The sequence below is a fragment of the Astatotilapia calliptera genome, chromosome 7, assembly GCF_900246225.1.
Source record: "Astatotilapia calliptera chromosome 7, fAstCal1.2, whole genome shotgun sequence".
Lineage (NCBI taxonomy): Eukaryota > Metazoa > Chordata > Actinopteri > Cichliformes > Cichlidae > Astatotilapia > Astatotilapia calliptera.
This window is the reverse complement of record NC_039308.1, coordinates 45,685,097-45,709,886: the sequence shown is the minus strand read 5'-3', so window position 1 is coordinate 45,709,886 and position 24,790 is coordinate 45,685,097. Positions and strand designations below refer to the sequence as shown.

At 43.0% G+C, this 24,790-nt stretch overlaps 1 protein-coding gene across 11 annotated transcripts in view; it reads left to right on the top strand.

The window, feature by feature from the left end:
• LOC113026380 (pleckstrin homology domain-containing family A member 7-like) overlaps positions 1-24,790 on the top strand; it is a 155,818-nt gene that overhangs the window by 89,339 nt on the left and 41,689 nt on the right. For all 11 annotated transcript variants that reach the window (XM_026175109.1, XM_026175105.1, XM_026175106.1 and 8 more), the window contains one exon: positions 8,298-8,412. In XM_026175109.1, coding sequence (XP_026030894.1) covers positions 8,298-8,412 — 115 coding nt within the window. The remainder of the gene's footprint in view (positions 1-8,297; positions 8,413-24,790) is intronic.

The window sequence follows — 24,790 nt, the reverse complement described above, 5'->3', positions numbered from 1 at the left end:
TGTGAAGTGTTAGCTTTTCCATGAGTAAGTACAGCAAACTTTGAACCTCAAACAGATTTTCCATTTCAAGCCAGTATTTAATAATATGAGAAAAAAAGGAGTGTCTAGTGTAAGGCAATTTAGTGCCATGAACATCAAAAAAGAACATCACATCGGACAATTTGTTAAGACTGAAGTGCCAAGGAAACAAAATTCAAAGTAAAAAATGAATGTGCAGTGGAGACACGGGCTGTCCTTTCCAGCATCGTCAGAAGAAAGCTTTTTGTCCTTACTGTTTATCCAGATGTGGGTTTTTTTTATTTTTTTATTTTATAGGGATAGTTTGGTCTAACAATGTGGACATACAAAAAACAAACCAGAGAAAGACAGTGACTGAGTTTAATTGGGTAATTGATTGGGTATTTCTGACTGCCTTGGTCTTCAGGATGCAAACTGAAGCATGAATGTATGATTGTGTTTAAATGTCAGCCGTCTCTGTGTGGGATGCCATTGCTTTTCATTTTCCCCATATTTCATTTCCTGTTCTTTGCATCTTATGTGTGAATGTGGGAGTTTGCAGTATCTTACAGTAAAAATGACTTTTTTCCTGTTTTCTCATGAGTGGTACAATTAAATTATAAAAAGTCATATGGTCAAATGTCAGTCTTCATGACAATTACCTTTCCTGTGTGATTAAATCTCCATTGTGACCTCTCTATCGGGCTCTCAACAAGTGGAGGGAAGGCGCTTCTCTCGGCAGACAAATGTTCTCCAACACATATTTTAGTTTCAATGTCAACTCATGGCCTGTATTGCACAGTGAGATTAGTATGTGCTATTTCTAAGGTTGTGATTCATGTGCTGTCATGCTTTGACCATACAGTTTGCTCTTTAATACTAACTTTTAATAGGTACATCTGTTCAACTGCTCGTTAATGCGGATATCTATTTGGGCAATTACATGGCAGCAGCTCACTTCATTTTGGTATGTTGACAATGTAATGGCAACCTGCTGATGTTCAACCTAGCTTCAGAAGTGGGGGAACGAAGGTGCCCCTGATGCCAGAGGTGAGAGAACAATGGCCAGGCTGCTTCAATCTGCTAAGAAGACAACCAAGCTATGCAGAAGACGACAACCTGTCAGCTAAGAACATGAAACTGATGCTAAAGTTTCCATGGACGCACCAAAATTGGACAATTAAAGATTGGAGAATTGTTGTGTATCTGAGTCTCGATTTCTGTTGCGGCATTCACATGGTAAGGTGAGAAACTGGTGTAAACTACATGAAAGCATGGATCCATCCTACCTTTTATCAACTGTTCAGGCTGCTCCTTGTGATGTGATTGTTTCGGGGATATTTCCTTGGCACACTTTGGGGCCAGTTGTGTACCAGCTGAGTATTGGTGAACCATCACAGCCTACTTCAAAATTGTTGGTGACCATGTCCATCCCTTTAAGACCACATTATCTTCTGATGGCTGCTTCCATTATTATAATGGGCCATGTCACAAAGCTCAAATCATCTTAAACTGGTTGAGGAATAAGTTTATTATACTGGCCTGCACAGTCACCAGATCTTAAGCCAATAGAGCACATGTGGAATGTGGTGAAACTGGCAACAGGGTGATGCTATCATGTTAATATAGATCTCTGGGGATGCATTTCCAGCATCATGTTGACTCTATGCCATAAGGAATTAAGGGAGTTCTGAAGGCAACATGGGATCCCACCATCTACTAGCAAAGTTCAGAAAGTAACCAGTGAGTCTGCCTTTTCTTCTTTTTCTTCTGTAGAATAATTTGTTCACATCAGAGAGAAATCGTCCTTTCTCTGTTGAAGTCTCCTTTAAGTCGTCGTTAGTGATAGCTAGTCCCTTATTTCCATGTTTGTTTTTTATTATTTTAATTACGAGCTGTGATTATGAGGTTTATCCTTTGTTTCTAAACCTTCAGCTTTTGAAGTCACTTCAAAGAATCGTCTTGTGTAGATGAGTTGATTTCTCTGAAGGTATCACCCCATTAGGTTGCATCCCTTCACCACATCATTTTGGTTGTCAAACTTATTTGTCAGAAATTCTCTTGAGATTTAGTCTTCCGTTACAATCAATTTTTAGAATTACAGGACATGGGATTTGTCAAATTTGAAACCGAATGTGCTGTTTCCTTTGTCTCCAGTATGGTTCCAGTTTGAGAATATGGTATGCAAGCAAAAGAGAACCCATTTGCACTTTTTATTATGACCCCTTCAAACCCCTTGTGATGAGCAAACTAACTTCAAGTGTGAAATCACTGCCGTGCCTTTTACATTTTAAAAAGGCAACAAGTAATTTGAGATCAGGTAACAGGAATATGAAGCAAAAGCAATGCTGTATATTTGATTTGCAGTTTTTCTTCCTGCACTCATCAGTCATGAATCAGAGCTTGAATACTTCAGTGATGCTTTCTTCACAAATCACATTTTCTCCATGTTGTGCAGTCTAAACAACTTGATCCTCTAGTTGTACTCTTGACCTGATGCACTACCTTCTAAAACTGATGCTTGGTCTCGGGTCATTGCCCGAGATTCGGCACTTATCGCTAGAGATGATCCTCAACATTAAAGTTAAGTAAATTTGATGCCGAGGTTGACTGTTATTCTCTGCAGCAGTTGGAGGTCCATGGAGACAGGTCATAGTCATCATCTTACATCTTTGCAGACACACTAAGCAGATTTTGATGTATCAGAAGACTGTTTTAGCACTAGTCTGTGAAAGCAGGTAACAGTAGTAAGCTAAGGCACTTATTGTTTCTCATAGCCACCTCTAATAGCCACATTACAGTAAAATTGTAATGATTATAGTATGCAACTTTCATTACAGAGAAATATATAGTGTTGAAGTGCTTTAGCTTAACTTCATAAAAATGCAGTAAAAATAGTCGCCTAAAACTAAGATTTGGGTATTTGATTTACCACGTTATCACGATACCAAACCTTCTGATCCTCCAGTAAATAAAATTATGAATGAATCTAAGTGATTGTTGATATGCTAATAACATCATTGTTGTGATGTGATTTTATGTCCTTGATAATCATGCAGTGAACATATACTTTTGTGACAACTGAAGACTTATTTCAATAATCAAGTGGGGATGTTTAGTAATCTAACATAACCTTGAAGTCTTTACCCTGTGGTACAAGTGTTGTGCCAGAAAGAACACAAAGAAACATGTATTATTCTACATGAACAGAAATGTCCAGTGACAGATATTAATCTCGTGTCATAGAATAAAGTCACATTTAATAAGTCAGATACCAAAGGAAAATATTCATTTTCTTTCAATTCAGTTTCATTCATATAGTGCCAAATCACACCAACAGGTGCCTCAAGGCGCTTCATATTGTAAGGTAGAGACTCAACAATAATAAAGAGAGAACTCAAACAATCAAGCCACCACGTATGAGCAAGGATTTGGCAATAGTGGGAAAGAAAAACTCCCTTTTAACAGGAAGAAACCTGCAGGGGAACCAGGCTCAGGGAGGAGCAGCCATATGATGCGACAGGCTGGGGTGATGGAAGGAAAACAGGACAAAAGACACACTGTGGAAGAGCAACTGAGATTAATATCTCATAATTAAACACAGAGTGATGTGTAAGCACATAGTAAGTGAAAAGGGTGAGTGAACACAAAACACTCATGGGAAGCAGCCTAAAAATATAAAATCATTACCAAAAATTAATAGTTCATGGTAAAACTGCTCCATGAACTACATTGATACTATACAATATCAGTATTGTACTGCACAGCACACTACGGCAGTGTGCCTTTTCATCTTGTTTACTCAAACTTTTTCCTCTTCTCTCTTTTTTTCTTAATAATTTCAGCTAGATTATTTTGGTTGCCTGAACCAATCAGTTAAACAGAAATGATCATACAATAGAATACAGTAAAATAGAATAGAATGTATTGCACTGCACCTCTACGAGCTGTGTTACATTTATAATAGGACGGAAAAGCCAGAGAGATTGTACTTCTGAGTTTCAGGTGCTCATTTCTGATCTTTGTGGGGGTTTTTTTCTATCTTCAGAGTAGTTAGCTATCGTGTTACTGTCTGTTGAGATGCCATGCTCCACGTTACTTCCTTCTTGAACCGTTGCGTTTGACAGATAATTAACAGGTCATAATAACAGCTTGAATAAAAGCTACATGGTATTCAGTAGGCTGGAAAACCTATATCTTTCTTTATGACATCATTGTGGAAGCTGGTAATAATAATCTTAAATTACATGGTAGTCAATGTAAAAGATCTTTGTGTTTTTTTTTTTCTATCTTCAGAGTAGTACAGGTCACAGATGCTAAAATCTGTTCTTTATGACACAGAAAGGAAGTAAATTTGTGCTCTAATTAGTCTGGTCTTTTATTTCATCTTACCATCTGGCTTTGCGTGTTTTCCAATCCTCTGCTGAGCTTCCTTCTGTTTCAGAAAAACAGAATTAAATCTGACAAAATTTGACAATATCACTCTGAAGTATTATGTGTGATTTCAAAATACACACAGACACACACACACGTTGTGAGCCTGCAAGTATAAATAAACAAGAAAACTCTTGTTTAGATGCAAATATGATGGTTTAATTTTACTGCACAAAAACGAGTTCGTGCTTTTATCACGGGAGCTTTTCAATTCTGCCCTGTATTAGCTTTTAATTAAAGAACAGTGACTTCCCCAGATGTTTTATAACTTCAGTTGCTTACAATTACTCCACTGAATACTTTTTGTTTCTCACTTGAATTCAGATGAAAATGCAACTCATTTTTATTTTAGGGTTCCTGACCTTTAAAAAGTTTCCATGAAATTCTCTTGACAGGGGAATAAAAACAGATTCTGCGAACCCACTGACACAACATTCAAAGCCATTATGCATATGTGGGAAAGAAATTTAGTGATGTTCAGAAACTGTTGGCTGTGTTGGTGCGTTACAGCTCAGCCTGTAACGTGGAGAGCAGAGCTGGGAGCAAGATCAGTGTTTTTATTGGGGGGAAAAAAGAAAAGTGAAATACAGAGAAGATGAGCACAACAGATAAAATATACTTTAGATAAACAACAAAAATAACGTAGTATCAAAACCAATATTTGTTTCATTCTGGAAATATTTTCAAATCAGACATAATCAAAGCATTTTTCCTTTAATAAGTCTTTTACCAAGAGGGACGCATCCAAGACACGAAAATGTGCTCAGAGGAATAAAACTATGGATTTATTTGAGAAAGATGGAGTCGGAAAGAAATGTAACACTTAGTAATTTTCTTGGATGAAAGAATGTATTATATTACCATTGTTCTCTCTTTTGAAACTAATCAGACAGATACAGACACTTACTGTGCCTGGTGTTATTCCACTGAATATAAAAAATACAGCACAGAAAGTCTCATCTGTCTCGCCACAAAAAGACAGCAGCAATAGCGATTGTGCCATCATGCAAATAGATATTCGGTGAAGACCACATGCAGGGAGGCTCATTTTGTTTCCTCAGTTGTTTGTGTGTACTTTGGTTTTAAAAGTATACACACACAAATGTTGGTAGCCTACAAGGTTACATGTGGAATATGTAAAATCGTAGACAAACAGCTGCGACCGAGGACAGCAGAAGGTCTGTAGGCAGGAAAAAGTGTCTGTAGCCGATCATTTAGAGGATAAATCTTTAAGAGGACTGCAGTGACTCTTGAGTGACTGTAAAAGTGATTTTAGGATGTGTATTGAGCGCCATTTGGCTTCCCCAAAAATGTGAGGGAAGAGAGGGAATCTTTCTACAGGCAGGCACATAATTAGCACTGTGGGACAATCACTGGTCTTCATAAATCACTTTAAAATCAGGAACATCTAAATATCAGAAGCAGTCACAACTCCAATTTGCTGGACATTTAGCCTGATAACATATTTGAGGCTCATATAAACAAATGTGGACGATAGGCACTCACAACATTTGTAATTCATCAGTGCCTCAGGCTTCTAACAGGAACACAGTGAAGGTGATATGTCTAAAACTGCCAAAACGTTCTTAGATTCAGTCATTTTAATGCGTCCAAGGTTGCTTTAAAAATAGTTCAAGTACAAGTGTAAAGTACAAGTGAAATGAGATGGCCAAAAAACACACAAACAAACAAACAAATAAATAAATAAAATGTATACATCAGGCTGCTTATCTAAAAAACAAATAAGAACAAGACTCCAGTAATTCCTGCTCTGGCTCTTCCTGAAGGTTCAGGTGAAATAAAAGAAAAAAGTAGCACGAAAAAAGACTGCAGACAAAGAGACGTTTTAAAATGCTATTATTGCAGGTTATTACATCTGTTTGCGATGGAGTCGGGTGGATATCACTGTGAGCTGTGTGAATAAATCAATCTACAACTCTTACAAGCAGAAGCTTGTGAAATAAGGTTTGAAAACCTGAACTCATAGCGGTTTCTGAACCATTTTTGCAGAGTTTTTCAAAGTCTGTAGATTGCCATGTTTTGTTTTGTTTTCCTGTTCTTCAAGGTAGAGTGTGCTTCCTGAAACCAAAGTGCTGTAATGTGAAAAAGACTTTACCAAACCCTGAGTACTTTGTTGTGTGTACTTTGAGTCTCATTCACAGCTGCCAAAGGATTATCCAGTTCTTGGCTGTCCGTTAGCTATCGTGTTACTGTCTGTTGAGATGCCATGCTCCACGTTACTTCCTTCTTGAACCGTTGCGTTTGACAGATAATTAATAAGTCATAATAACAGCTTGAATAAAAGCTACATGGTATTCAGTAGGCTGGAAAACCTATATCTTTCTTTATGACATCATTATGGAAGCTGGTAATAATCTTAAATTACATGGTAGTCAATGTAAAAGAAACATGCTTTTTAAATGTGTGTTTATGAAAAAAAGAACTGAAAAAAAAATATAAAATACTCAAGATGTATTAATAATTCAAATTCCAGCAGAAATAGATCTTGAAATGGTGACAACATGTCAGAGAGGCTGTTCAGGTGGACATTTAACAGTGGTTACAGCGAATTTTCTTTCACTAACTTCCCTCGCATATTTTATAAATAGAAAAAGCTTAATGTCATTAAATTAATATTGTGTCATCCACAAATATCTGAAAATGTCAAAACAGTTTCAAAAACATAAAAGATTCTGAACTGAAAAATTGTTCTTGGATATAAAACATCAGAACAATGAAAAAAAGTTTGCTATTTTTGTTTGATGGTGACGTAATAGTCCTCAGTCTCAAATTTGGGACTGCTGTGTCTGACATCCTTTTGGAATAAGGCGTAATGGTGCTAATTTACATTCAGTAAACAGTTACACAACCCAGTGCTTTGTGCACACTCTTCTGTTCTGTCTGCATTGCGAGTTTGGTAACCGCTTTCTCTTCTGAAAAGGTCATGTAAGGAAATAGGTCTTGGCTGACCTGAAGGTACAAAAGGAAAATGGATCTTGTGTGAACACGCACACACTGTGGAAGGAGTTTTATTCATTTCCCTCCAAGGTGTGTACGGTGAGAATAATGAAAAATTTAGGACAGTCTGTCTTCAGGTCATTGAGCTGCCTTCGTCAGATGTTTGGTGTTTTCTTTACACACATGCATGCTCTCAATCTGTCACTGGCCTGTATGACAACCTGAAACAGTCCCCAAGCACACTTTTCCAGTTCACAGAATCCACCCTTGCCTCCTTATCGCGTTATGTGTTTTACATATTTGCATACTTGAGTCTTTCCGAAGCAGCTCTGATAGACTCCAAATCACACACTGGGAAAATCGGAACGTCAAGAATAGCAGGATGCCTTAAGGCGTAAGACATCAGATTTAATTATTTTCCTCAACAAAAACCCTGCAGGTGCTCTTGAAACACAAAGTGAACCTAATTTAGAGTCCCATATAAACACATTAATAACAATTATGTATTATATGCTCCATATTTTTTATCCAGATCTTCTCTCTGCTCTTTGCAAATAGAATGTTTGAACCACAAGTGTGGGGTGCTTCCACTAATGATATCCCTCAAAATCTAAGAGTCGAAAAAACAACTGGAAAACAGGCACTTTGGGCAGTCTCAATCCTGAGTTTAGGTGAACGAAACTCCAGCAGCACTTTTAGTATACATACAATGTTTATTTGCTCCCTAACAGTCTGCCTTATATGCCAGCCCATAATAGAAAAATGTGAGACAATGTACAGATGTCAGTGCTGCAGTAACAACTTGGGAAATGTGTAACGGCTAAATCAGAGGTGTGGTTACACTTCACTACTTCTTCGAGTCCTCCCGGTTATGTATAGTGACGTTTTCTGTATGTGTGTGCGTGCAGGCCGCAGGGTACTCGAATGATGTCAAAACCTGCGGGTGAGCAGCTCTCCAGTACCACCGTCAGCGAAGCCTCTACTGCCATCACCTCTTCCACTGTGGACACGTCAGCCTCCAAGGTTAGTCTGTGGTTTCAGTCTTTACTTGTATATATGTGTGTTTGTGTGTTAGTTCCACATTTGTCGCTTTCAAACAATGTCCTTTCTTGATTCGTTGTGGACTGGTTTTATGCTATAAAAGGGTGACCATCCAGGCTTTTTGGTCTTTGAGTTTTGTCTCCTACATTTTTGTGCGGTAGTTAGAATATTTTCAAGCAGCAACAGAGAGGATTGCCTTGTGAAATTTTTAGCAATTATGAGGCTTCATGTCTTTGTCCTGTTTTGTGAGAGTTAAAGCATATGAATCAAGTAGTAGTAGGGGTTGCATTGGCAGTACTGGAGTCTTCAGTTAGTTAAGGTTGCCGGTTCGAGCCCCGGCTTGGACAGTCTCGGTCGTTGTGTCCTTGGGCAAGACGCTTCACCCGTTGCCTACTGGTGGTGGTCAGAGGGCCCGGTGGCGCCAGTGTCCGGCAGCCTCGCCTCTGTCAGTGCGCCCCAGGGTGGCTGTGGCTACAATGTAGCTTGCCATCACCAGTGTGTGAATGTGTGTGTGACTGAATGTGTAAAGCGCTTTGGGGTCCTTAGGGACGAGTAAAGCGCTTTACAAATACAGGCCATTTACCATTTTAACATCCACAATCAGTTTTGTGTTAAATGCACTGCACTGAAAAGCCAAGTAGTACGTGAGCCATCAATAAAGGTCTGTTAGCTCTGTAATAAACCTACGATGTTCTCTGCAGCTTGTTAATGAAGAAAATCACTCCATTAATTCACCAGTGCAAAGGCTTAAAATGATCATTAAACAAGAAAAGAAAACGATGCTAATATCTGAATATACCAACAAACACAGGTACAACCACTGAACACAGTGAGGCATGACAAACAGACAGAGATGTCTTTTTAGTCTGTGGTACAGGAGAAATCCATTCTTTAGAATCAGTCAAGAGATGAGCGCTGGTTATCCATGGCTAGCCCCGAGAATGATCACAGCAGCCTGGGCTAGTGGGGGGAAAACATTATTTGTGGCCAGTGACTGACCTGATTAGCAGCAATTTTCAGCTGATTCACAGCAAAACGGAATGATGGATGAGGATGAGAAAATGGAAATTAAAAGCTTTTTGCAGCTGATCTAACTCTATTATGGCCATGCAGGGATTTAGACCTGAGGTGTAGTTTGAAATGGAGGTAGAGGTTGTAGGTTTGCACCATGATTAAGTGCAAAGTTGTCTGCTGGTTAGCAAGATTAGGTATGTTTCTATGTAACATAGAAGTTGAATGCTAGAATTACACTTAATAAAACTGGATGCAAGGTGCAAAGATGCAAATGTGTTTTGTTCTTCTGTAAATGTGCATATTTAAACATTGAAGTCTATGGAGATGTAATATCAGCCTTCACAACCTTATTTTTATGCTAAAAATTGACTGTGTAGATTCAGACATTTGATTTAGTGAACTCAGTATTACAGCAGGCTTCATTGTGATTAGGATTACTCCTTTTGTAAGTTATTTATGGTATATAGTTGATTCCACATTCCTTCCAGTATATTGTATTACCACTATACTACATCAATGAAAAATAGATTTGGTCTGTTTTCATATCCCCCCTCTTCCCCCTTTTTCTTCTATTGGAGCTTATTTGTTTTTTTTGTTTTGTTTTTTTTTTGGGTTTTTTTTGGCAACATTTAAACTCCAGGTCTTCAGGTTTAAATTCTAGAATGCACACTAGTATTATTGCACAGTGATCGTATCTATGAAACAAAACTGAATTATGTTTGTAGTGGAGAAAGCACTTTTCTTTTGACTGTTTAACCTTGTTTTTGGTCGTCCTTGGCTCGGGCAATTTGCTTGCAAAATTACAAAATACTTGAAGCAAATCAGCACAGACAGTGCTAATGAATTCCAATTTGATCTTCCAAATGCAGATCTCATGCAGGATACATCCCTTGTCATCTGGTTTAGTACACCATAAAGATGTCCATGCCACTTTTTTCAGTATAAATCTTACACTTGGTTTATACTCACACATGTATGCAGCTCCACGGTGGCGTGAAATCTCATCCTGCCCTATCAACAGGTGCCTCGGGACCAAGATTGAACATGTGTCATCGTGTACGGTACAGAGATGACAGGATATCCATCACAAAGCCCCATCACCATTCCCACACCCAGTGTTTTTCTGGTCTGCAGCTCTCCCAGGTGCTCTGGCTCATCACCCCTGCCACTAAGCAGCCGGGAAATGGCACAGGAGCCTTATTCTTAAAAGAAAAACTCTTAACAAAAGAATCTTTTTCTCAGAGGAAGAATGAGTCATTCCTACCCCCCTTGCTTTGCGCACAATCTTAAAATGAATCCGTATTTTGAGTAAGTCACATCTCTTCCGCCTCTGACAAAACATCAGAGAAGCAGTGAGACGTCCCACTTTCCCCATGAGCTGTGTCTCGCCGTTCTCCTGTAAGCACTTGTGTTTACTGGCTGCATATTTAGTGATATTGTGTTCACAACTAACTTCTTTGGGATTTATCAAAGTCCGTGTCATTTAGACATTTCTGTTGGCTCCCAGTATCCTCTTATGAATTGTTTTGCCTTTATATGCCTCATTAATTCGCTGCCTCACTTTTGAAAGTAACTCTGCTCTTCAGGTGCTTCTTTGAGCATTAAAACCAACACATAATAGAAAAGAGAACGCTGCAGAGTAAAGAGCTGTTCTGTTACGGACTAAACACATATTTGAGTTCCTGCATTAAGGGGGAAACAACAAGAAAAAAGGAAAAAGTCAAAGTAATTGGTGGCATGACTGTAGTGTTAGCAACACTGATTGTCCTGATTGTAAAATAGATGTAAATTACTTTAGGGTCTTTAGGTTTGACAGGAGAGTTTGGCAGTCACAGATCTGCTTCGACCAAAATGGCTGACTAATGTAGGATAGTTTAGAGGGCTATCACCTGGGAGACATTGTTCAAATTCCATGTGAAGCTAAAAGTCAAGATGATTTATTTTTAGATGAATAGGCGTATGACAGCACTCATTGTGTGGAAGGGTCTTAGAACAGAGAGCTGCATTTTCCAGATTGAAGCTTAGTGCAATTTTAAGAGTATATTTTTAATTTGGGTATAAAGAAAATTCTTGAAATTAGAAAAAATCATTTTATATCTTACTGTGATGGAAGTGCAGCTAACAGACCTGATGATTACATTGAGATGCAGGAAACGCATTATGTCCTCTGAAGCTGAACTATATAGCGTTTGTCAAGCTAATATGTGACTCAAAGGTAAAATTTGTATTTTCATTATGTTTTAATTGCTGCCTAATTTATAAACACAGAGAGATTGGCAACAGATTGCAGGCAGTTTAAGTCAGTCTGTGCCGATGGCTCACAACTTCTCTGCAACGTGTCTCTTTTCAGTAGGGAACTCAACTCAGCTGCTGAAGTGTGTGTGTGTGTGTGTGCGTGCGTGCGTGCGTGCGTGCGTGCGTGTGTGTCAAAGGTGTCTCAGTAGCAAGAATCAAAACAAAATTGGACTTCATTTTGGTTCTTGCTTAAGTAATTTATGCAGCTACACTGCAGCCATGGTTAGAAGTATGAGCAGTCATTTTGGAGGCTCTTGAAATGATTGTGCACTATGAGTGTGAAGATGGTGCCTCATCCTCCTCGGAGGACTTGGAGGCTGACATGGAGAAGGCCTCAGACCAGCTCTGACTCATCTGAAGGTGAGAGTGGAGAGGAGATGGTTGAAGCAGTGACAGGATGAACTTCTCCATCTCCATATTTTGGTCTCCCACAAACGGAGCCACCAGCTATGCACTGCTGCTGATGGATGAAATCCTCCAGCAAATTGTGGCCATGACAGACATGCATGGGAAACACTCGGTGGCTTATGTGGACACAGAGGAACTGCAGGCTTATATAGAGATGCTTATTTTGGACAGTGTTTACAGGTCATAAAATTAATTAATTTTTTAAAGGTCATCTAAGGGTTAAGTTAGCTCGGCTTGACTCTTGTTTGTTATTCTTTACCACTGATTTGATTCATCGTACTGGTATTGCTCAGGCATCTTTCTAAAGGGAGAAGGAATCACAACCCATGTTTAATTACCTTACCCTCCCAGATATTTCTCATCTGGCTAGGGAATGGAGCCAGTAGCCCTCGGGTCTCAGAGGGACGTCTCTTGGCATTTTGGTTGTCTGATTGTGTACCATTAAAATAGCAAATAGCTGGTTTGACTCTCAGTCACACACCTACAAGACAGAGTGCTACTGTGCAGCAGGGACCACAGTCTGTTCCACAAAATTACATTCGGCCTAAAAATAGACCACTGCATCGTACACACACACACACACACACACACACGTGTAACAGAGAAAGAAATATCTCTGAAATACACACATAGTATATTTACAGATATGGGACTAGTGTGAGAGGACTGCGTCATCCTCTGTCAACCAATCCTCTCACTAATTACTGAGTGCATTTGTTTTTGTTTTCCAGCTACTGATGCCTCCCAGTGCTGCTACCAGTCCATTCACACGCTTATGCAGCCGTCATGCCAAATCTTTTATTATGCCAGCAGGGGAGGTGACAGGGTGTACATGTCTTACTTTATGTGTATGTGTATATGTGGTGCCGGGGGAACAGGCCTTCTTCTGAGGATTTGAGAGTAGAGGATGGTCTAATGAGATTTCTTGAATATTTGCACAGTGCACAAGTATGTTATCCAGCAGGCCGGCACAAACAAGAATGTAAGAAAGGTTTGTTTAGCCAAAGAAACTCCAGCACCCAGTATTACTGTATTACTTATTATACTGTAACGATGGTTAAGTGTTATTGTACATGTTGGTTATCTTTGCACACTGTTGTTGTTCCTTTAAGATTCATGTTTGGTTGTGCTGCAGGAAGTAGGGAGGGTGGTGTGGAGGAAGGGGAGGGGGGACCTGGGTTCTGTGTTGTGTGGGTGCCAGGCTGAAGAGAGGTGTAGCACGAGGGCGCTCTCCCCTGAGTTAGCAACCCGCTTGCTTATGTGCCGAATAAACGGACAAACTGAGACCCAACCGTCTGGTTCTTGTGAACGTTACATTGGTGTCAGAAGTGAAGAAAGAAAAAAGAACCCCAGAACGCCCGAGACCCTGTTGCCGGCGACGCTTGCCGTTACGAGACGAGGATGTTGCCGGGCAGGATTAAGAAGGAGACTGAGGAGAGGGAGGAGAGGGAGGTTCGTCCGCGCTCGCCCGCCCATGGAGTGAGGGAAACGGCGCTGCGGCTGTCTGCCGAGGCTCCAGGTTTGACTAGGCTCGGGAACTGTTTGCACAGCGGCCGCGATTCCGGCGGGAAGGAGTCTACCTCGCTTGGCGCGCCGTCACGTGATGTAAACAAACATGGCGGCGCCCAGCAAGCTGCAGCGAATATAAAAACGCCTAAGTTCAGCGGCAAGACGCCATGGGAAGTGTTTATCGCACAGTTCGAGCTGTTAGCTGTTGCAGCTGGCTGGTCTGAGGAACATAAAGCTCTCCAATTGGCTTTGTGCCTGTGTGAGGATGCAGCTGCATGCCTGCTGCTGCTGACCGAGGAGCAGAGGGGAGATTATAATGCTCTGGTCGGAGCACTTCAGAGGCGCTTCGGGCAGTATAACCAACCAGTGCTGCTGAGGTCGGAGTTCCACAACAGACGCAGATTGCCAGGTGAGCCCCTCCGCATTTTGGCCCATGAAGTCGAGTGCCTTTGCCGGAGGGCGTATGACAGCATGCCACCATCAGTGCAGGCGGAGTTAGCTCGGGACCAGTTCCTGCAGGCCCTGAGCCCTAAAGAGCTCCGCATGCAAACTCAGCTTGCTCGGCCGGCCACACTCAGTGCAGCCCTGGAGCTAGCGTTGGAGAGGGAGATGCTTGCAGGATCCTCTGGGGGCGCTGACGACGCACACGTGGTGAGGGCTGTGTCAGCACCTGTGGAACAGATGGAGACGCCAGCGGGCCTGTGCAGTTTGGTGCAGACAGCTTCGCTGCAGTCGCCTTCCCCTCGGGCTGGCCCACACCGCCGACCTCAGAGCTGCTGGGGATGTGGACAAGTCGGACACCTCATCAGGCAGTGCCCCAAGCTTGCAGCGGTTCAGGGAAACGCCCACGGGCCCGTGTAGGCGGGAGTACACGGGCCTGGGAGAACGACATCCCCACACCACCGCCACCTCCACCCGGTGCAGCCATCACTGTGGGCTGGACCCAGGTTGGCGGCTTTTGCCATGTTCCAGTGACGATTGCGGGGGTGTCCTGTACGGCCCTGCTGGACACGGGGTCCAATGCAACGCTGGTCCGACCCGATGTTGTCCCACCCGGAGCTGCTGTGCAACCGACTAATGTGCAACTTAAGACTGTGACCGGTGATCTGGCCCCAATGAGAGGGAGGGGAGTGTTCCAGTTCAAGGTGGGGGACCTCGGTGTGTCTTATGCTGCCTGGGTGGCTGACGTGCAGGACGCCTGCATCCTTGGGCTGGATTTTTTACGAGCCATTGGTGGTGTACTGGACTTAGGCAAAGGCTTCCTCGCACTCCCTGATGGGAAGAAGGTGCCGCTTATTCCCCCCCCGGTCTGCACAGCATCTGCCGCGGCGTCCACCTCCACCGCAGAGACCCCTGCAGACCCGCCAGCAGAACAGCGAGCGGAGGAGGAGGAGAGGCTCTCAGCAGTGAGGAGTATCTGGTCAAAGAACTGTGAGGGGCTGACTCCACAGCAGCAAGAGAGTCTATGGCAGGTACTAAAAGAGTTTAGTGACATTTTTGCCCTGAAAGAAAGTGATGTTGGCTTGACACACTTGGTAGAGCACGTCATTGAGACCGGGGATGCCCAGCCTATTAAAGTGCGCCCCCGCCGCCTGCCCCTGGCTCATCAGGAGGCTGCAGACAGAGAGTTGTGTGAAATGATGAAGGCGGGCATCATAGAGCCATCTGATAGCCCGTGGGCCTCCGCGGTGGTGATGGTGCCTAAGAAAAAAAGTCCTAGGATGCGTTTCTGTGTGGACTACAGACCACTCAACAAAGTGACGAAGAAGGACTCTTACCCCCTTCCCAGGATTGATGAGTCTCTCGACTTAGTAGCCGGGTCCTCCTGGTTCTCCACCCTGGACCTGCGGAGTGGCTACTGGCAGGTGCCACTGTCCCCGGAATCCAGACCGAAGACAGCCTTCTGCACTAACAGGGGACTATGGCAGTTCAAAGTCCTGAGCTTTGGTCTTTGCAACGCTCCTGCGACCTTCGAGAGGCTTATGGACAGTGTGCTGGCTGGCGTCCCACGGCAACGGTGTCTGGTTTACCTGGATGATCTTCTAGTGCACGGGAGCTCCTTTGATGCTGCCCTGGATGCCCTGAGACAAGTGTTGAGAGGGTGGCGGCTGCAGGCCTGAAGCTGCATCCCGACAAGTGCCACTTCATGAGGAGGGAGGTGGAGTTTCTGGGCCACAAGCTGGGTCGTGAGGGCATCAGCACTTTGGAGGAAAAAATTCACACCATTACCGAGTGGCCCACACCAGCAGACCAGAAACAGCTCAAAAGCTTCCTAGGACTGGCGTCTTATTACAGGAGGTTTGTGAAGGGCTTTTCCTCCATAGCCGCACCACTCTTCCACCTGCTGCAGAAGGACCGTGACTTCATCTGGACCCAGGACTGTCAGCAGGCGTTCAACACCCTCCGCAAATCGCTGACAGAGTCCCCAGTCCTCGCCCCCCCTGACCCCACCCTGCCTTTTGTCCTGGACACTGACGCAAGTAATGTGGGGCTGGGAGCTGTGTTGTCGCAGGTTGGGCCGGAAGGTGAGAAGGTGGTGGCGTACTTCAGTCGGGTCCTGAACAGGAGTGAGCGGCGCTACTGTGTCACACGACGAGAGCTGCTGGCTGTGGTGGCAGGGGTGAGACACTTTAAGTACTACCTGTGCGGCACAGCATTTGTTATCAGAACTGATCATGCTGCCCTTCAGTGGCTGATGTCTTTCAGGGAGCCAGAGGGACAGGTGGCTCGCTGGCTGGAGGAGCTCCAAGCCTTCAATTTCACTGTGGAGCACAGAGCAGGGACGCACCATTCTAACGCAGACGCCCTCTCTCGCCGCCCATGTGCTGCAGCTGGCTGCCGTTACTGTGAGAAGCGAGAGGAAATAGAGCGGGAACTCACGACAATAGACGGAGCAGCACAGCTCGCCTGCAGGGCTCTTCTGGTGGTGGATGCAGCGGAGTGGAGGGCACGGCAGGAACAAGACACAGACCTGCTGCCGGTCCTGCAGTGGCTGGAGAAGGGGGAGCAACCCCTTTGGGATGAGGTCACTGGGTTTTCCATCTGTACCAGGGGGCTATGGGCCAAGTTTGCAGCTCTCAGGCTGAAGGAGGGGGTGTTGGAGCGTGCCTGGAAGGATCCTGCCACGGGGGAGGAGAGGTGGCAGGTTGTGGTGCCAAGGTCGCTGAGGTCAGCGGTGCTGGAAGCCTGCCATGGGAGCACTGGCTCCGGCCACTTTGGGGTCTCTAAGACTCTCCGCCGCCTCCGCCAGGGCTATTACTGGGGTCAACAGCGGAGGGATGTGGAGGACTTTTGCCGGAGCTGTGATGCATGTTCCTCACACAAAGGGCCACAGGACCAGTCCCGGGCTCAGCTTCAGCAGCAACCAGCAGGGGCTCCAATGGAGCGAGTAGCTGTGGACGTCATGGGCCCATTTCCTCGCACAGACAGAGGAAACCGCTATGTTCTTGTGGCCATGGACTATTTTACCAAGTGGCCGGAAGCATACGCCATCCCAGATCAGGAGGCTGAGACTGTCGCTGATGTATTAGTGGAGGGGATGTTCAGCCGCTTTGGAACAGCAGAGACCCTCCACAGTGACCAGGGGCGTAACTTTGAGTCCAAGGTATTTGCTGCCATGTGTGAACGCCTTGGGATCAAGAAGACCCGCACCACCCCACTTCACCCCCAAAGCGATGGACTGGTGGAAAGGTTTAACAGGACGCTGGCCCAGCAGCTAGCCATCCTTACCTCAGAACACCAACGGGACTGGGACTACCATCTTCCCCTTATCCTCATGGCCTACAGGTCGGCAGTGCAAGACTCCACCCAATGTACGCCTGCCCTGCTCATGTTAGGGAGAGAGCTGAGAACTCCTGCAGAGTTGGCTTTTGGGAAGCCCCCGGACGCGCCAGAAGCACCACCAGGCCGGGACTACGCAAGGAAGCTGCAGGACCGGCTGGATTCTGCACATTCCTACGCCCGGGAGCAGCTGGCGAAGGCAGGCCTGCGCCAAAAGAGGAATTATGACATCACCACTAAGGGGAGGCACTTCCGTGCTGGGGAGCTGGTGTGGGTCTACAGCCCAAAGAGAAAGAAGGGACGGTGTCCTAAACTGGATAGCAGCTGGGTGGGGCCTTGCAGCGTCCTAGAGCGAGTGGGGGAGGTTGTTTACAGGGTGCAGTTGCCTCCTAGGGGGAGGATAGTAGCGCTGCACAGAGACCGGATGGCCCCCTACAGAGGGCAGTCCCTCCCCTCCTTTCCAGAGGGACGTGTACAGAGTGTCCATGACCCTGCTCAGAGGGGCCCCCGACCGGGGCTGCGTTCCCCTCCCTCGGACTCTTCACCCCAAAGCCCCGACGCTCCGCACCCACCTCAGGGGCTCAGGAGGTCAAGGAGGGAACGTAGGCTACCACCCCGCCTCAGAGACTGTGTCGTTCCCTCGGGGACGAGGAACTTATTGCTGGGGGGGCAGTGTAACGATGGTTAAGTGTTATTGTACATGTTGGTTATCTTTGCACACTGTTGTTGTTCCTTTAAGATTCATGTTTGGTTGTGCTGCAGGAAGTAGGGAGGGTGGTGTGGAGGAAGGGGAGGGGGGACCTGGGTTCTGTGTTGTGTGGGTGCCAGGCTGAAGAGAGGTGTAGCACGAGGGCGCTCTCCCCTGAGTTAGCAACCCGCTTGCTTATGTGCCGAATAAACGGACAAACTGAGACCCAACCGTCTGGTTCTTGTGAACGTTACAATACTTATTATAGGTCAGGGGGCTGAAATGGCACTGAATACTAACAAAATGTTAAATATGTCTAAGAACTGGCCTGTCAGGTAGGGCTGGGCCATATTATACCGTTCACGGTAATACGATAGGAAAATGAAATATCGCGATAGAATGGGAGTAAAACGCGCATGCGCAGTGCCTTTGTTTTCATACGCACATGGCTGATTGTTGAGTGAAACAGATGAAACAGAATTGGTTTGTAAAAATGGTGCAACTTCAGTGATGTGGAATTGGTTTGGTGTTTGTCCGTCAGATACACAACAAAGCACATTTTTTTGCAGAACATGCAAGCGGCCGTTGTTATTGTCATATTTGTTGGACTAAGATGCTCTTAAATCTGGGAGTAATCTGGGTCCTAAACTCCGTATTCTTCAGGTCAAACAACACTGCAGCATCACTGAGAGTTAAAAACTGTCTAAATTCTTTCATCTTTAATAAAACCATCAGCATTGCTGCTTTACCAGGTGTAACTATAAAGTTTAACTTCCAGGCATCCATGAAAACAAAAGTTATTACATTTAACGGAGTTAGAAGTTAGCAGGAAGCTAGCGGAAGTTAGCTTGCTAGTTTCGCTAGTTACCTAAGCATGATATAAGATAAGATAAGATAAGATAAGATAAGATAACCTTTATTAGTCCCACACGTGGGAAATTTGTTTTGTCACAGCAGGAAGTGGACAGTGCAAAAGTTATGAGGCAAAAATTAGAATACAATAAGAATAAATACAGTACACAACTGTACAGAATAGAATAAAATAAAATAAAATACTATATACAGTAGAATAAAATAAAATAAATATACAATAAGATAAAAATAGAATACAAATACAAATACTATATACAACTGAGTAAAAATACAACGATGACAGAAAGGATTATTGCACTTAGTATTATTGCATATGTATGGATGTGTGTGCTTGATCAGTTAAAGTCTTTATTATGGAGTCTGACAGCAGTGGGGAGGAAAGACCTGCGAAATCTCTCCGTCCCACACCGTGGGTGCCGCAGTCTCCCACTGAAGGAGCTGCTCAGTGCTGTCACAGTCTGCTGCATGGGGTGGGAGATGTTGTCCATCAGGGATGACAGCTTAGCCGCCGTTCTCCTGTCACTCACCACCTCCACTGGGTCCAGAGGGCATCCTAGAACAGAGCTGGCATGTTCTGACTGAGAGATTTCTGAAAAAATTCAAACGTACAGCTCTGCTATCACGTCCAACATAAATGAAGACGGGAAACTAAACAGCAGTGACGTTTGTAGGGTTACTGAAGTTGGGCTAGCTGGTATATAATGATGTGCTACGTGATCGCTAGCGACACAGCTATGTTACCATAACATAAACTGAAGCTGGAGGATGAACGCTAACTTTTTTCCACTCAATAAAAGTTAACGTGAGGGTTCCCGATGGTTAGGGACAAATGCAATCGCATGGCAGGATGCTGTAAATGGACCAAACTTCAGTCAGGAGAACAACTGAGATAATCCATCCACAATACAAGGTTAGTCATTAATATACTGCAACAACATGGGAATAGAGCAGCTGCCAGAGAATTCAACATTAATGAATCAATGGTACAGAAGTGGAGGAAGCAAGAAGAATGAGTTTAATAAAGTTTGATTTATCTGACTGCTTTGTTTCGCTTAATGTGCCTTATAATCCCGTGCATCTTATGGTCCGAAAAATACGTACTGCACACTGCAGTTTAATGTTGCAAAGCACCTCTTTTTAACTTCAGTGGATATTATACATGGTTATGCTCAGGATATGTCAGCCCATTTCTACTGGAAATGCCTTTTGGTTAAACTTTCAGCAAGGAATTAGCATTTGCACTGTTACATTTTTATAAAGCTTTAATGTACATAAAAACCAGCTTCTTGTTTAAGTGAAAATAAATGGAAGGTTGTCTTTTTGCGCTAGTAATGTTGTGGAGTTGTATTTTGTCTCGCATCAATTATATTGTCGGTTATATCGTTATCGCAAATTTTCAAATATATATCGTGATAAATATTTTTGGTAATATCGCCCTGCTCTACTGTCAGAGTATTCCTTACATTAAAATTTACCTGCTTTCAAGGCATTTTTCTTGCCGTTATCTGACATAATGATCTTCTGTCTTCTGTCAAAGTCCTTTCCTGTTTTAACAGTGTTCCCCTCACTTTTAAATACTGCACTACCTTCCAGCACCCCAAATCATCATGGGGTGTATCTGGGATGATCAGGAAGAGGAGTACAGAAGTCTGGTGAGGAACTTTGTCGCATGGAGTCACACAAACCACCTGCAACTCAACACCTCAAAGACTAAGGAACTGGTTGTGGACTTCGGGAGGTCCAGAGAAGGTCCACTGCCGGTTCAGATAGAGGGGGAGGAGGTGGAGGTGGTCAACAAGTACAAGTACCTCGGGCTGTGGGTGGACAATAAACTGGACTGGTCATGCAACACAGAGCACCTGTATAAAAAAGCCCAAAGCCGACTGTACTTCCTCAGGAGGCTGAGGTCTTTTAACATCTGCAGGAAGCTCCTGAGGATGTTTTACCAGTCAGTGGTTGCTGGAGTACTTTTCTATGCTGTGGTGTGCTGGGGGAGCAGCACAGCAAAGAGGGACTCATCCAGGCTGGAGAAACTGATCAGGAAGGCTAGCTCTGTGGTCGGCATGAAGCTGGACACTCTGGTGACAGTGGCAGAGAAAAGGACATTAAAGAAACTGCTGGACATTATGAACAATGCTGGGCATCCTCTGCACACGGCCATAAACAATCAGAAGAGTCTGTTCAGTGACAGGTTGCTTCTCCCCAAGACAAGAACTAACAGACTTAAAAACTCCTTTGTCCCACACGCCATCAGACTGTTTAACTCCTCTCTGGAGGGGAGAGGGAGGGGAAACAGGAGGACAAAGGAGGGGGGAACAACTAAGCTGTAGTGCCTCTTCACCTCACTGTACAATACCTTGTGCAATACTTTTTGTAAATAGTCAACAGTGCAATAGACTCAATACTTGAAATGTGCAATTCACTTGTATTTTTATTTTTTATTCCTATTTATTCTATTTATCCCCTTTGTATATTTTATTTATATTTGTCTCTGTATTTATATATGTGTGTGTGTGTGTGTGTGTGTGTGTGTGTGTGTGTGTGTGTGTGTATATATATATATATATATATATATATATGTATATGTATATATATATATATATATATATATATATATATATATATATATATATATATATATATATAACAATTCTGTAACTGTAACTTCTGTCGGTGCTGTGCTTTTTTTGGAAGTCGAATTTCCCAGAGGAACCCACCCGAGGGATTAATAAAGTTCTATCTTATCTTATCTCTCTTATCTTAAATCTGCAGAATTTAATGTGCTAGTGTCCTGTAATTACTACCTGCACTGCAGCAGCTGAGCCAAAGTTAAAATGTCTTAAGTCAGCACCTCTATTATTATATATCCAAAATATTATTTCAGTTTATTTCATGTATGCTTGATGTTTTCCAGTTAGTAAAACTTTACTAAATATATGTAAATAAAAAAAACAAAAATCAAGAAAAAAACAAAATCACACAGTGGAAACATGGAGGTCACCTGGGTCCAAAAGTTTTGCCCATGGCCACCTAAATCTTATTAATCTGCCCCTGGTTTCACCCAGTGGAAGCTGGTATAAAATCTCCTTGGCTCTGAATGAGAATGACAGTTAATAGTAATATATTTACATAAATTAATTAAAAAGAATTTATGCAATAACCTTGGTTTAAAAAAACTTTAATATTGCACCTTCGAGTATTATAACCCAAAATGCAATATTACAGCTGCATAAGTTAGTTATGATATTCAAGGTCATCTTAACCTCCTAGGACCTGGCGTCCACATATATGGACATCACATTTTGGGTTATTTAGTCCAAAATACTCAATTTTGCTCTACAAGGGCCTGATATCCACTTACATCATCATCATCATCATCATCGTTTATTTGTATAGCACTTTAAGAACACACCAGGCAGACCAAAGTGCTGAACAACACAGATCAAAACAACAACCAACCAAATTAAAAATACCATAAAATCATTACAAACAATAAAATAAATAAGAAGGTGTCAGTTTCCTACAGAGTTAAAAGCCAGGGAATAAAAATAGGTTTTCAATCTGGACTTAAAGACCTGCACTGATGACGCTTGTCTAATTTGGAGGGGAAGGTTATTCCAGAGCATCGGAGCCGCAATTGAAAAGGCACGGTCTCCTCTGCATTTCAGCCGCGACTTAGGGACCGACAGCAGCAGCTGCTCAGCTGAACGGAGCGAGCGAGGAGGAACATGTGACTTCAGCAAGTCAGTTAAGTACACAGGAGCCAGACCATTTAAAGATTTAAAAACCAATAAAAGGACCTTAAAACGAACCCTAAAATCAATGGGAAGCCAATGCAAGGAAGCCAGAACCGGAGTGATGTGATCGAATTTCCTACTACCGGTTAAAAATCGCACTTACGAGGACATTATGCTGCTACTGTTCTATCAAAATGTTAAATGAATATCCTCATATGTGGTTCTGATTTGTCTTAGAAACAAAAATAAGGAAAAAAAAAAAATCTGGTAATTCTTTGTTTTTACATTCATCGGGTCCCAATCAGCCCAAATATCAAAGAGAAATTAAAAATGCATGCCATGGAAGAGTTCAGGTCTTAGGAGGTTAAAGTAAATGAGGATACAGAGGTTTTACCTTGTTTTAAGGAACTTTAATTTACTCTGGTCATTTTGAAAAAGAATCTTTGGATTTTCTTCCTAAGCCTTACAAAGATAATGCACATCAACACAGTCTTTTAATACTCCCAGTGTTCTTGCAGTCATTCCCTCACTTTTTTTGATGGTAGTCAGTCAGATTCAAAGGTCAGACTTTCCTGTGTCTGGCAGTTGAAATATTGACCTGCAGGTTACAAGCCCACATGCCTAACCTTCTGCCTGCCAGTCTAAAGAGGCTTTGTCAATGTCAGACAAATGTCATAGCAAGAGTGACTGTCACAGAGATCTGGTGGAAAAATTGTCTGTGCTCATATAATGGCTGTAATTATATCACAACTAGGGCAGAAAAAGAAGGGTAGCCGAAAAGAGAAAATCATAGTGTGGGTGAAAGTTTGTTCAGTGATATAAGTAAGATTGAATGGTCTGATGAGACACAGACAGCCTATTTCCAAATATAACCTACTGTAACACAGTAAACTGTCCTGCTTTTTCTTGCTGCCTTTTTGACCACAGTTGTGTTAAGGAGAAGAAATATGCCAAGGTGCCTTTAGTGCAGTCATATAGGTAATTAACCAAGCTAATTTAGCACAGTAGATGAATGGTACCGATGAGCTGCAGCAGCTAAGATACAGCCACTTAAAATGGCCACCTCATCAGCAACAGGGCCATGATGGATCCCTGGTTGAATCCTGACCGACTGCCGAATGATGGGTGATCGTATTGGTATCCCCCGTCTAGGACGCCTGGATGATGCAAGCATGAGTAGTAACGCCCCTAAGCGGCATTTAGGAAAACCAGTAGTAATGGTAAAGCAGCGTGGAGATGCATTCATTTACAGGCTTGCTACACTATATATATATGAGTTTGCATCAAATAAGGCACCGGTTGTGCACACCAAAAAAGCCAGACAGAAATTGATGCTTGCATTCTTGCTGACTTCAAAGCATAAAAACATGATTTCATTGCACTGCTAATGTTCTTATATAAAATGCAAAATTTAAATTTAAATGCGCCCTAATTGGGGATGTGGCACTTTGTTGTGAATATTTCTGATGATTAATAAGGTCAGTGAAATGCTGCTGTAGGAGTGAACTCCATAGCTCAGGCACTGTGCTTAAAACTATTGGTAATTCTCGCCATTTACGTTTTCCCAATAAATTAATGGCTAATGATCACATTCAAGCTTGCTTACTCAAGTTGTCTGCCGCTAAACTTAGTCTGTGTCCAAAGAGCAGCTTTGAAACGCCTTCATAAAACCAGAGAGCACTTAAAAAAAAAAAAAACAAGCTAGGTGAAAGTCTGGGCGCTATTATGTAAAATCTAGAGAAATTATGGATCGCGCAAGACTTTTGCACAATATAAGATTTTAACGTAATCTAAAGAATAAATCAAAATATTAAGTTGCAATTTAAAAGAAAAATTGAAGGACATGCTAATGATTAAACAGAGGTCTGAAGAAAAACGACCCAGCAAGCAATAGGCTAAATGAAAAATGAAGCTCTACCAGACTCCAAAATAACTTCCACATCTGGTTTGGGATCTACGAGGAAGCTTGTGTGCAAAAAAATGATTTCTTTATTTCTTTACGAAAGCTGTCAAAAGAATTTGAAGTTCAATTCATTTTTTTCATAGCGCCAAATCA